At 38.0% G+C, this 14,466-nt stretch overlaps 1 protein-coding gene across 2 annotated transcripts in view; it reads left to right on the top strand.

The window, feature by feature from the left end:
* The first annotated feature begins 5,280 nt into the window (after positions 1-5,280).
* LOC149289377 (short transient receptor potential channel 3-like) overlaps positions 5,281-14,466 on the top strand; it is a 55,224-nt gene continuing 46,038 nt past the window's right edge. For both annotated transcript variants that reach the window (XM_089490692.1, XM_089490691.1), the window contains exon 1: positions 5,281-6,039. In XM_089490692.1, the coding sequence (XP_089346818.1) occupies positions 5,290-6,039 (750 nt within the window). In that variant the 5' untranslated portion in view covers positions 5,281-5,289. The remainder of the gene's footprint in view (positions 6,040-14,466) is intronic.

Genomic DNA, 14,466 nt, shown 5'->3' with positions numbered 1-14,466 from the left:
GTCTATATTTTTTATGTACTTTATTATTTTAAAAATACATTAAATATTAAATGTTAAAAATGTTTTTTTTTCCAATGGCTTCTATGACTATTTTACTTTAATTTAAAGTTATGACCAAAAACAAATACGTTAAAGCCATACATGTTATTGTCTGTAAAGCTCCACAGCTTCTTGCTGTACAAGTCATCGTATTAAAGAATAATTTACTAAGTTAAAATACCATGTGGTTTTTTTTTTATTTGTGAACCTAGATTTGAAAAAAGTAGTGAAGTTTTCTATAATCCCTTTTTATCTATGAATGATTCTGTGGCGCCGTGTAGGAATTTTTAATGATAAAATAGGTTTTGTTAAATAAAGAGAAAAAGAAATGGTTTGTGCTCCTTGGCTCAAACTGTACCAGGGGGAAACCGATTATAGGTCACTTAAAATAAAAAGAACTGTGATATGACATTTAAAAAATATGCACTTCAAAAGAAAAGAACACAAATGCATAATAGACAAATATAGGGTAAACAAAGGACAATTTATTAGGACCACAGAGTAGGTTTAAATTCAGATGTTTTAATTATTTAAAAAGGTCACTCTCTGTAATTTAGAGAATGGTGTTTCTTTTTAAAATTTGATTTGTTACTTTTCCCAGAGCCCACACTGCACAGTTTAGTATCTATGATATGATAGATAGATAGATAGATAGATAGATAGATAGATAGATAGATAGATAGATAGATAGATAGATATTCCTGTTCTCAGGAAAGGTCACATTGAAAACACATTGGGTTTTGTCTAGTAGATTGGGCTAAGATAACAGAGCTAAAACACATTTATATATATGTAGCAAATAAATCCAACAGGCTCAAGGCTAAGATGTAATTTAAGAAAATCTTGCTTTACTAAGAAGGGGGTTAAAGTTGAGAAGCTTTTTAGCAGAAGTGGTCAATACAGCGAGGGAAATTAATTATAAGATTTACATAAAAAGCATCAATATGAATGTTAAAAATAAAGTAGGATGTGATGCTGAAATTTATTGTTAAAAACAAACTATAACTCAGTATAAACCAACGTGGTTTACCACAATTTCCCCATGGGCCTTCTATGAGCAAGTGAGTAGGGACACAGATCAGGTAAATAAAGTTTATTTCGATTTTGCATAAGCATTTTATTCTGCGCCACACAGGGGATTGTTCTACAAAATAAGTGAAAATAAGTGAACTAGGCCTAGGGGAAATCATTTTAGCTAGATCGAAAATGTATTAAAAGGTAGAAAGTGGATGCTGTTGCGGTTAAAGTAGCTTAAGGCTCAAGTCTTCCACTTGTGTGTGCCCATGTAAATGTATGTATGTAATATATATATATATAATTTACACAGTGTTTTACGATGTATGGGGTATAACAAACGAATTGACTAGCATACATGCATACACTCTAGATACGAAAGTAACCATTGTGTGAAGTTAAACAGTTGCCTCATTAAATACTATTTAATGCATTCTGTTGAGTTGTGCAGTCAAAAGGTTGTTCAGAATAAAGGGCTAATCTACATCTATAGTTTGTGGATCAGCTGATTTAACTTATTAAAAAGCATTCTGCATTGCAACAATTAATGTTCTCATTGACGGGAGCTCATTCCACCTCCGGTTTCAGTAGACCTCTGCCCACAGTGTTCTCCTGAGCCAGAGCTGGAGCTGGCAGGAGATACGTATATCATGTACAAGGAGATGCCTTTGGCTGAACAAATCGTCTGTAGGGCAAATTGCTGGAGGACACAGGGAATGGACAAATGTATATAGGGGGTCTGCATTCTGTATTTGTAAAGTGGACATCACAAACTGCATACGATCGCTTGAGTGTAATAAATCTAAAATAATGAAGTTCAGGTGGTGGATTCACAGAAAAATCTATATATAACATTTTTCTCATCAGATAAGTGACCAGAAGATGTCATAGGGCAACTGGAAACACTTAAGATTAATACGGTCCTAATGGTATACACACAAGGGTTCAGTGAAGGTATCATAAAGCGTATTTTAAAAGAGGCACAGCCAGAATATTATAGGCTGGTGATTTTAACCCCTTCTTTACTGAAGGTGCTTTGTGTCCAAAAACCTGAGACTTAGCTTTTTACACTGCTTGCTTAAGCATGATTCTCCTTTTTAATTTTTTTGTGCTCTCACACAAATGATATATTGTTTTTTTTTAGATAGAGCTTTTTTTTATACCATTAAATAATTAAAATGTTTCTCATAATTTACTATGATAATGGTCCCTAAACCAGTTCAGTTGATCAAAATACCACAAAATATATTAATGGAATAATCCTGAATTTGAAAAAACCCAACAGGCACAGGTTTTTTATATAAAGAATTGGAACATGCCTGCACCCTTATCCAGACTTGACATTTTTACATTTTATTTTGTGAGGTCTATGTCTTATTTGGGACTGTTTAGCAGCCCATCAGCTCCAAATGACCTCACAAAAGTATATATTTTTTGGTCTAACACAAGCCAGGGTATTTCACTAGGAGCCATTGGGTATACCACTAGGAGCACTTATAATGCAACCAGTTGGTCTCCAAGTTCTGGCATATGGAGCTGTAATGTTAGTTTTCATTACTTTTTTCACCAAACTTTCCATGTTTCTTAAAGAAACCCACCAAATGTATTCAACTACATCTCTAGAGTACAGAAATACCCTACATGCATATGATTTTTGTGTGTTTTTTTAAAAAAATCTACAGGGAACATTACAGGGACACACTCATTTCACTATACAGCAGCACATAGAATACGGCAAGGTAGGCACACAGAAAACAAAGGGTTAAATGATAATAAACTATACAAACACAGGTTAGATAAGAAACATTTTCGCAAGTATGCCAGCCTTTTACTTTTCTTGTGCACATGCTTTTGTGGGCCACAACTCACATCACCCTTATCATCAGTTTGGCTAAGGGTATATATAACCTTCATGACGTTCAATGCTGTCATGAAAAATGTGCCAAAACCTTGTTTGACGGCATAGAACATCATGAAGGCATAATAATAGAAGGAATAATGTGAGATGCCATCCAGATAAGGTTTTATAGTGCTTATTATACATAAGATATTGTATATTTTAGCACGGCTTCTAAACAGAAATTGTCATCTCTAGTATGGATACTCCGGATGGAGTACAAAAACAGAGAAAATATCAAAAACAGGTTTACACGCAGTAATTTCTATAGGGTCTCTGGGCACAAGGCTTACAGCCTTTAGACCTTTCTTTTATGACCCTATACAGAGAACCTGAAAGGCTGTAAAGAAATGAACCAACAGGTGACCCTCACATTTTTGTCCTTATTACTATCCTTCCACTTTAGAGAAGCATGGTTGGTTATAAAGGTCAAAGATCTACCCAAAAGATAGCATTTTAAGGTCTCAGTCACCCACTTAATGGCCTAGAACTCCTTTTCCATAGTGTTGCTCTCTGGGCAGTAGCTTATGGCTCAGATAGAGCACTGGGTGTCCCTCCTCACCTGCAATCTGAGAGTGTACAGCCCCAAGACCTACATCTGAAGCATCTGTTTGTAAAAAGAAATGCTTTTTTCAATTTATGTGCTACCACTACAGGCTCCCTAAAGCGGTCCGCCTGTCCACAAAAGCCCTGACTGTCTGATGTGGTCATCATAGTTGATATAATGGAACCAAATAAAAGATGTTGCAAGTAAGTGGTAATTCCACAAGTATATAAAGTATACATTTATCATTTTCAATAAAGCAGCACATGTTCATATATCTTCTAAAGGTACTGCATCCAAGGTCAATACTGCAAAAAATACTGCAAAAAGGAAACATTTCCTATTAGCTGCTTTACCAAATCATATTGCAGAAAAGAAAGATTCAGCTAAAAGAAAAAATGTGTTCAGCAAAAGGAATTTGGTGTCCAAGACCTTATGTCGTATTTGTAGGCAATGTCATTTAACAGACAGTCCTGTGGAATGTGTTGGTAAATATAAAAATAAAAGATTATAATTGCAATATTTTTTAAAACATTGTGTACATTTGCTTTTGATGAAAATAATGGCAGATCCGATACTTAATGTCATATTAATAGCAGAATAACATAAATTTACACCTAGATAAAGACTGGAACATTGTATTATGAAGTCTTCCCTCTTTGGGTTAGGAAACGGCCAATCTTTTGTGATGATTGATCATGCTAGCTCCTTTCTGCGTACTGCATAGCTTTCTAAGAATTTGGCTGCTTCTTATGTTAAGCATGTTGGAAAGAAACACATGTGGCAGCAATTCTCCTGTGATTTGTGCACAGTAATACTTTACAAGACTTCTTTCCCAGAACAAAACAGTATCTTTTTAGAAAGTTTTGTTTCTTTATTTTTCATATAAATCCAACTCAATCCAGTGCATTTTAAAGGATTAATACCAAAACACACATTCTTAGTGTAATAGATAAACATTGACATTAAATATTTGTTACAGTTTTGTATCTCGAGATGACACCATGTTTTGTTTTGTAATCAGTTTATACAGGTTAAGGAACCGTTACCAAGAATGCCTTTTTTGTAAACTTTGGACAGACATTGATCCTTACATCCTTCGTATTGTTCTGATCAATATTTCCTTTAATTTATGGCAGATCACATTAGGAGTCTGACAGAAGGATGGTCATTTATAAACACTGAATTTCCATTGTACTTGCCCTGCCTCTCATATAATCCATGCTCTGGCACATTTCTAACATTTAGGATTGCATGCTTATCATGACTCTTGTTTTAATCCCCAAACCTAGAGCCTGAAAAAGTTGAAAATAATCCTCCTTTAATGTCAGGTAACAAGTGACACTAAGATAAATACAGTTCTCTAGATATATTCTTGGAACTCTGATAAAAGGATCTTCTGTTTTCTAATATGGTTTATAAGGGTACCAGAATACCTCTCATGTGATCATCTCAACATTGGTGGTAGATAGAGCATCTTCTCAATGCTCTCTAGTAATTCCTTTTTCCATTATTACATTATCTTAGATATTCTCTTACATATGCTCATACTAAGCTGAGAACTAACATGTTTGAGTTAAGTAATGTGACCAGAGCTTGATACAAAATTGTGCATCATCCCTCTAAAAGGGATATCTGGTCATCGGAGTTTACGTGTTGATTCTGTCATGGTGGAAAGGAAAAGATCATTTCTATGGGTAATTGCATAACATGTTTTTCCCTGCATAGATCTGTAATATCCACCTGGTTAATATTCTCTCCATTCTCCTTCAGAGCAGGTGAAGGGAGCCCGTCCATGAGACGTGTTACGATGATGAGAGAAAAGGGAAGAAGGCAGGCTGTTCGAGGCCCAGCATTCATGTTCAACAACAGAGGTCCAAACCTGACTCCAGAGGAGGAGCGTTTTCTGGATGCTGCTGAGTACGGAAACATCCCTGTGGTCCGAAAGATGCTAGAGGAGTCAAAGACCTTGAATGTAAACTGTGTAGACTACATGGGTCAAAATGCCCTCCAGTTAGCAGTGGGGAATGAACATTTAGAAGTGACAGAGCTTTTGCTCAAGAAAGAGAACTTGGCACGTATTGGAGATGCTCTGCTTCTTGCAATCAGCAAAGGATATGTTAGGATAGTAGAGGCCATATTGAACCATTCAGCTTTTGCAGCTAGCAAAAGACTCACCCTTAGCCCCTGTGAACAGGAGCTTCAGGATGATGACTTTTATTCTTATGATGAAGATGGCACCAGGTTTTCCCCAGACATCACCCCCATCATTCTTGCTGCTCATTGTCAGAAATACGAAGTTGTGCATATGCTGTTAATAAAGGGTGCCAAGATCGAAAGGCCCCATGATTATTTCTGCAAGTGCAACGACTGCACTGAAAAACAGAAGCATGACTCATTTAGCCACTCAAGGTCAAGGATAAATGCCTACAAAGGATTGGCAAGTCCAGCCTACTTGTCACTTTCCAGTGAAGATCCTGTACACACAGCATTAGAGTTAAGCAATGAGCTTGCTAAGCTGGCTAACATTGAAAAAGAATTCAAGGTAAGGTAATACTCATTATTCAGTAAAAAAAATCACATTAAAGGAACACATGCCCCTCTTTAATTTACATTACTTTAATTAAGGCCAATAAGTCAAGTTCCTCCAGCCTCCCTATGTTTTTATGTAAAGCACTCGGTAGGGCTGCTAAGCCCCTTCTCTTTGCTTACACTGGACTCTTTAGCATGAAGGTGAACATATGACTTGACAAGGTGCTGGTGGGTTCAATCATAAACCCAGCAGCTAGGGAAGAAAGCATTGGGGGAATGCTTCACCTATCCTGGATTATTGGGTCATTGCTCATAATAAAAAGAGTCTGTAATAATGTGATTAATGCCTCCTCAGCTAAGAGTTCAGTTTAAAATTAATATTATTGTGAAAAATATTCAGGAGCAATAGGCTATTATGCAAATTCACACAGACATTTATTTTTATTAACAACTAATATGATAATTTATTAAAGTGTTCTCATTGTAAAAAAACATTACACTATTTATAAGTACTACGCATGCATTTGTTCATGTTTCAGTAAATGTTATTGCTTTAAATTAAATATAGAATAAATGTATGTTTCTTGTTACAGAAAACAAGATATTTGAAATTGTATCAATGTTTTTAGAGTAAGGTGCAGGAAACATTTTCCTCTTATACTTTCTGATACCATTTCAAGGACCCAGCTCCTGTGAGCATACCTTGGAACTTCCTAGCCTGGTTCCCATGGACCTTACCAATCCAACTCCAATTAGGATGGAGTTACTTTGGGAAGGTGGGGACTAACCACACATTTGATTTAGTTAGTCTCTATTGGATTATAAAGCGGTGGGGAGCAAGTGGACCTGGGAAGTGGAGTGGGGAGAGCAGGCTCCTCCACCAGCAGAGTAAAATATTGCCCCAGAGGACCTGTAATCTGCTGTCATACCTTCAGCATCTGTTGCAAGCACAAAACGTTCCCACAAAAACTGTAGTTCTCCTTTAATTACTTTCCCAAGCATGTTGTAGAAACCAGGTTATTTAATTCTTGGCAGTATTCTCAAAATGTTAACTTCAGGAGAGGAAATTGTGTAGCTAATGCTATTTTATCCACCTTGTGTCCCCAGCTTCTCTGGAGTATAATGGTGAAAAATAGAATAACCAGCAAGGTTTCCTGTTTTTAGTGAGACTTCTGGTTTGTCTTGTCGAGCAGCTCCACAGTTTTGTTTTTGGGGCATTGAGAATCATGGTTTGGCTAGGTATATTAAGAGGGTCCCCCTTGACTGACCCACTCAGCTGTGAAATAAATCAAGGTCTGTACTTTTGCAGCAGAGACCTCAGTCAGAGCTCCTTGTGTCATCTTTACAATGTTTTAAAGCAGAGTGCCATAGTATAAAGTCATATGACAGCAATTTGCTTCAGTATATAGCTGTATTGGTAGGATAGGTGGATAGTCTAGTCCCTTACCTTGACTATAGCCATGCCCACCTCTAACCCCACACCCCAGCGAAGTTATCCCACCTGAACAACCAAAAGTTAAATGCCATTTTAATACTCCTATACTATCATTGATCTCTAGATCTCGAAACAGCCCAGTTTCTTAGCATATTTATGCCTTCATGATGTTCTCTTGAAAATGCAGCAAAAAAAGTGCAGTTAAATTAAAACTCTTTTTTTTTTTTTATAAATTATCACACAGGTCTGCTGCTTATTCAGACTTTAACTTAAAACAACAACACTCAACGTTCTGTTTAATTTCTCATTACTTTTTTCCCTAGCTTGCATCAAGAATCCATTTAAGCATTATTGCATTAGGCATTCAGGAACAGCACAGTAGCTAGCTGAATTATATTATAAAAAGGACTAGGAAATAAAAATTGATGATGGCAATAATGTACCAAAATAGCTCAACATCTTTTACAATGTAGTTTATGTAGTTAATATTCATTTCCTTCTATATGTTTGACTGCACCAGGCTTCCAACACCTAAGAGCCCAAGTGTTCTAAATTAGCTGAAGCAGATTAAGAGTTTCACTTTCAATATGGTGTCTAACATATGTGCTAAAGCTGTATACATCATAGGGGTAGGCAGCAACAATCTTTCTGAAGGTCATTGGATGTCATATAAACAATACTAACTTCTACAAGCCTTGTTATGGTTTCCAGGTACGGACACTTTGCCTACCCCTGCCTTGTTCTCTAGTACTCATTAAGAAGAGTGAAAGTGAAGGAGTGAAATCTAATTTTTTTTGAAGAAAATATTTAAAATATATATCTTTTTAAGCACTCACAGTTGAGCTAAAAGAAGTCAGACCTGCTGATCGTGTACCAGATATGAATATTTTATTAAGAAATATCCCTTTAACAGCCTAGTGGGCAGTATATTGAGTTACATTGCAATAAAATAATTATATTTTTGCAAAATAATGGACTGTCAGATGTATTTTTGTTATAGTGAATCAATTTACACGATAACGTTCTAGTTCTTTGCACCAGTCAGTATATAACCTCTGCAATCAAATAATACACACGAAAATCAATACTTAGAGAACAGAAAACATAATTTAAATTGTAACATAAGGACTGGACCGTGTTGCATAACGTTTTGAGTGCTGACATTTTTAATTTAATTTTAAGTGAACTTTGTGTGGGGAAAAATTGTACACACTGGGCTAACAAGGAGAATGCATGTACAGTAGGTTGTCTGATTGATAAACAAAAGGGAATGGATCAGTAAAAGGATTTGACATTGCTGTTTTTTTTCAGGATATACTCGAGATCCCACAGCATTTTCTCTTGATACGCTAAGATTTCTGCAAACGTATAAGCAAGCTATGGAAAAATGTCATGCAATGAAACAATATGTAACACAAGCTGTCAAATTTGGTTTATTTACTTTTTGTCCTAAAAATACAACAGACACCATGGTGAATTAAGCTATTTTCTTCGATTTGGAGAAATTGCAGAAGAACTATATTCCTTTCTAGTTACAACTTTATTGGTATAGTTATTCATTGTCAAATTTGTTAGATCAGCTAAATGGCGTAATTGGTTATATTTTCCGAGCCTTGTCAATGGTACCATAAAATCTTTGGTATTATAGGCAGATATAATTTTACACTAAATGTCAGCAATGTTACTAAATTCTTTGCAAACATATACTATAGGTATATCCATATACCTAGGAATTCTCTGGGGTTAACCCGGAGTCTTTGGCGTCTTTATACACTTTCATTGGGCAGGGGAGTGGTGTTTGGCCATGCCTAGTTCCCTGCCCACTTCCCTTCCTTCTGTCTGCTCACTTAAGACTATCTGGATCTAGCCCTTTCCCTGTGTGTGACTAGTCCTAACCCTATGTGTGGCGAGCTCTGTACCTAATATTGCCACTCCCAAAAAGAGGGGGAGCTCCAGGTTGTCTACTCTGGGAAGTCCTCAAGCATGGAGATCCATTCACCATGATATTCCAAAGTGCAAGAACATAAGTAGGCAGGGGAGTGTTAAACACAGCTCACACAGAGAGCATGAGCTGCAAGAAAGACAAAGCTTCAGATGAGATAAGAGTGAGGGAGAGGGAAAAACAGGGTGGGAGAAGTGTGTGAACTGCATGGATAACAGGAGATGGAGAGAGTGTGTGTGTGTTAGCATAAGTATGTGTTACTATATGGATGTGTTAGTGTATGGTGTTAGTATTAGTATGTGTATTTGTTAGTATTTGAAGTCTGCATGTGTATGTCAGCATATTGTGTTAGGGGTAAACCTACGGTTAGCAGTCCAAAGGAGAGGAGGGAGATAGTGTGTGTATTTATATATATATAAGTGTACAGTGTTAGAGTGAGTGGGCATTTTAGTATGGTGATGTTGGTGGGAGTTACCCAGCTCAACCTAGGCATAAGAACTGCACAGCAGACAGGTGTATAAAAAGTGGACTGAACAGAACATAACATTGTTACTGAAATTTTACATTCTGCACATGGAAAATTTTACTGTGATCCAGCCTTGTAGCAGTCATAAGTGGGCCCTATGCAGTTGTTACAGCTGTGGATTGCTTCCTTAATTCTAAAGATGTACAGTTCCCTTTCATCTTTAAGATGTGTACTTTCAATGCATCAAGCCAGCTTATAAAACATTTGCTGAGGCAAAACCTTGTCTCCTAACTTGTCAGAATGTTTATTATAGCGTCATTTGGGTATGATAAAACTGTACAGCACACTCCAAATATCTCCTTTTATTAAATGATGGGAAAATTCTTCCATCTTCAAAGAGTTTTAATGTACACTGTTATTCCAGTATTACCGTTTGTCATGTCTTGTGCTGTGATCTACAAATCCATGTGTTTTAAGTGTATTTGTAATGATACTGATGTTAAGCAGGTTTGGAGTCCAGCAGCTGGGTTAGCAAGGTCTTCAGCCAGAAGTAGCCACTCGTCACCCGGGTAAGAAGAGTTGAGCCCCTGAGCTTAGAGGGGCCATCTGGTCTTAAGTATGACAGGGTTGCCAAGTGACTGGAACCAAAAATTATTATTCATAGTCATGCAAGCCAAGGTCAGTAGGTAGGAGAAGGCAGCAACGTCAGACAGTCCAGAATGGGTAACATGTAAGTAGAAAACATGTAAGCCGAGGTCAGTAGAAATTCTTGTTTTTGGTTTATTTGTTATTATTCTGTGTGGATATGAATGTTAGAAACAATGGTAGTAGTTTAGAACAAATCTTTAGTTTTGCAGAACTGTAATTACTGCATCCCTGGGAAATATATTTAATTGTCTCTGGCTAAGTATTTCATATCTTTGAATGCTTGCTGGAAGCAGCTGTAATCTGATGATTTAACATCAGCTGTGGAAATGTAGCAGGAAAACTGAATTTAACCAATTCCTCTGCACTTAGTCAGGAACAACTATAATATTTTGTAGGAATATCCGGTAACTAGACATTCTGGCTAGGAATGATAATAAATAAGGTACAGGGAAAAAAAGGCCAACCTATGGCATTACTGAATGATAACATATATATGGAGTGGTTGTGTCTGGAGGCTCCACCCTTTCGCCAAAGTGCACCAGGAGACCAAAATAATGAAGACAGATTTACGAAGAAAGAGAAGCGTTTCTGCACCTCTCTTTCTCCATGAATCTATCTGCATTATTCTGTGCACTTCCGCACCCCATTCCTCCAGTCGGGGGGAAGGGTGTGCCCAGGGGCTCTCCCCTTTTGCGGAAGGCCAGGTTAACAGAGAAGTGGAAATAAAAAGACATGAGAAAAAGCAGAGAAAGAAAGAAGACAGAAGAACATGAAGTGTCAAGAGAAGAAGCGGAGCTGAGGGGAAGGAGACAAGGACACAGAAGTGGCTGGTGAAGGCAGGGAGACATTGAGCCAGAGTGGGAGAGAGTGAGAATGTGAGTGAAAGTGGAAGAAACAGCAAAAATTCAGAGCTTTTTCATTTGTTTAGTTGGGAGTCCCTCTTCATTTTTGGAGATTCTTAAATGAATTGTCGAAATTTGCAAATTTTGTTAAAATTGAAATACATACAAATACAAACATATATAAATATTGAGAAAATAAAACATGCCATTTCATGTAAAAAATGGCATATGTATTAACAAGTCGGAAAGTATTTAAATAGGAGTTGTCGCCATTATGGCTTTAACCAAGTTATTTTATTCAAACTACCTGTATCTTTTTTGTTTTGTTTTGCATTCAGTACAGTTTTTTCAATGTATTGAAAAGAAGTCGAGATGTTATATCGTGAGGGACAGTAACATAATAATAGGGAAGGAATAATCATACAGTTCCTGAAAACAATGTGAGCATGGCTGCTCATTTCTGATATGTGTGTGCATGTATCTATGAATATATATATATATATTTATATATATACACACATATATATATATATATATATATATATATATAAGCATCGTTCATGTGTCAAATGAATATTAAATGAATGAATAGTAGATAATGTTGTCCTTAGTCTATACATGTTTTGCAGATATACTATCAAACTGCTTGGGCTGAGTGTGACTACTTTTCAAATCAAAGGTTCCCATAACTGAGCAGATATTATACCTGCCTGCTCCCTGTAGCGCTGATAGTACCAAAGTACGCCGTTGCTTCCTTACTCCCTGCCAATTTCAAATATCGAATGCAAAGTACAGGGAGAAAAGAATAGCCTGCAGCAAGTGACATGATACACAGCCCTGCTTACATGATACTGCTTCTTTGATCTTTCCCCATCTTTCTTTATCTTGAATTGCAGCTTTGACAACAACTTTGATAACAGCAGGCATTTAGCTGTCAGCTGCATAATCTGGCACATTGGCAGTTTGAAATTCCAGACAATACAGCGCCCTGTAAAGCAGTGCTCCTTCACTTAGATTAGTAATGTCTGCAAGGAAGAATGGGTAAAGTATTCAAACAAGGTGGCGATCATCTGAGTACAAAATATATAACCTTAACTGTCAAGGTCTGTTAGTTTGATTTTGATTCATCTTATTTTTCTACTGATTCTTATCTCTGCAATCAGTGTATCTGTAGTTGTGCATCTGAAATATGTTACCACAGTGTGACAGATTGTATCAATGTAAAGGGGAGGTTATACATAACTACACTGTGTAAAAAGGCCATCATGTGGGATTAATCTACTTTTAGCAGCGTGTGGTCAAAGAGTTCAAGAGAGTTTTAAATGCAACTTTAAATGCATGGAGAAGGGGGTTGTTTGTTGTTTCACCAGAGAGCAGCGCACTCTCTAGAAAAAAACAGATGGAAGGCTTCAACTTGACTCAAAGGGTGTCTACTGGGAATTTGGAGTCTCCAAGGATGACAGAAGCAACATCAGAAAAGAGGAAGTGGGGTAGCCATGAGAAGTAGTGGTCAAGAAAGATATTGGCAGGGCCGGGAAGGATATACAACAACACTGTGTAAAGATATGGGATTGAATAGCAGGATAACATGAACCTCAAATGAGGAAAAAGAGAGTGATGGAGGGAAAAGGTTGAAAAGTGCAATTTGAGGAAAGCAGGAAGCCTAAACCGCCACCCTTTCTGTCATCAGGTCTGAGAGTGTGAGTGAGGTGGAGGCCACCATAGGAGAGCAGCTAGATGTCAGGGTTGCTTGCGGAGTGGAGCGCAGGAAGCAGATAGGAAAGTCCAGGCAACAGTACAAAGGGGCAAATCCAAAGAGAGAAGTCAGGGTCACGGTCCAAAGGTCAAGGCAGGCGGCTGTCGATCGGAAACGGAAACGGGTCATGGGTCAAAGGTCGAGGCAAGCATCAATCGGAAACGGGTCACGTGTCAAAGGTCGAGGCAGGCAGCTAACGTTCAGAAAAAGGGTAACAATGCAAGGGTCAGGCTACAGGTACTCAGAGCAGGTAACACACAGGTGCGGAGGATCTGGACCCGAACCCTGCTGCCCACAGCAGGGCTAAATGAAAAAGAATAAAAAATATATATTGTGCATCCCTGTGCTAAACCCCGATTATAGGCCACATCCCCACTTTAAAGAATTAAAGTGGGGGGGTGCGGCCTATATTCGGGAATATTTAAGTAAGGCTTTTGACACTGTCCCACATAGAAGACTTATCAATAAACAAAAGCAGTCTCTGAGTTTAGATCCTAATATTGTTGAGTCAATTAGGCAGATGCTGAGTGACAGACAACAGAGGGTTGTAGTCATTGAAGTATATTCGGAACAAGGTTTTGTTACCAGTGTAGTACCTCTGTACTTTGGTCTTGATGGTAAGGTATGTCTTTTTGCTGATGACACAAAGATTTGCAACAGGGTTAATGTTCCTGGAGGGATAAGTCAATTAGCAAGCATGGGGTAGGTATGAGGCTAAGCTAGATATAAGATAAGGAGAGATGAGATTAAAAAGAAAGTTAGATCATGAGAGATGACAAGAAGGGGGAGATAAAGAGAATGAAGAGAGATAAAGTGTCACGTTTCACCATGCGCTAGCTGGACTTGTTCAAACTTTCCATTTTCATTTCACGTTTCCTGCCACTAGTGGCCGCCCTAGCCAATCAGGACATCTCAGACTGATTATCAGGTCCAGCTGCAGTGGCTTACCTGATCAAGTCAGCCTTGATAAACCTGCCCAGCCCTGCAGTCTGGGCCTTGACATTGAAGTTGGAGGACTACCTGTTTGGTTCCTGATTTGTTCCTGTACCTGCCTTGTTCCTGTACCTGCCTTGTTCCTGTACCTGCCTTGTTCCTGTACCTGCCTTGTTCCTGTACCTGCCTTGTTCCTGTACCTGCCTTGTTCCTGTACCTGCCTTGTTCCTGTACCTGCCTTGTTCCTGTACCTGCCTTGTTCCTGTACCTGCCTTGTTCCTGTACCTGCCTTGTTCCTGTACCTGCCTTGTTCAAGGACTACCTGTTTAGTTCCTGCCTTGTTCCAGTACCTGCCTTGTTCCAGTACCTGCCTTGTTCCAGTACCTGCCTTGTTCCAGTACCTGCCTTGTTCCAGTAC

Source organism: Sceloporus occidentalis, unplaced genomic scaffold, assembly GCF_023333645.1.
Source record: "Sceloporus occidentalis isolate IW3139 unplaced genomic scaffold, rSceOcc1.0.p SCAF_46, whole genome shotgun sequence".
NCBI lineage: Eukaryota > Metazoa > Chordata > Lepidosauria > Squamata > Phrynosomatidae > Sceloporus > Sceloporus occidentalis.
Note: the sequence above shows the minus strand (reverse complement) of the source record. Positions and strands in the feature narration are given on the sequence as shown.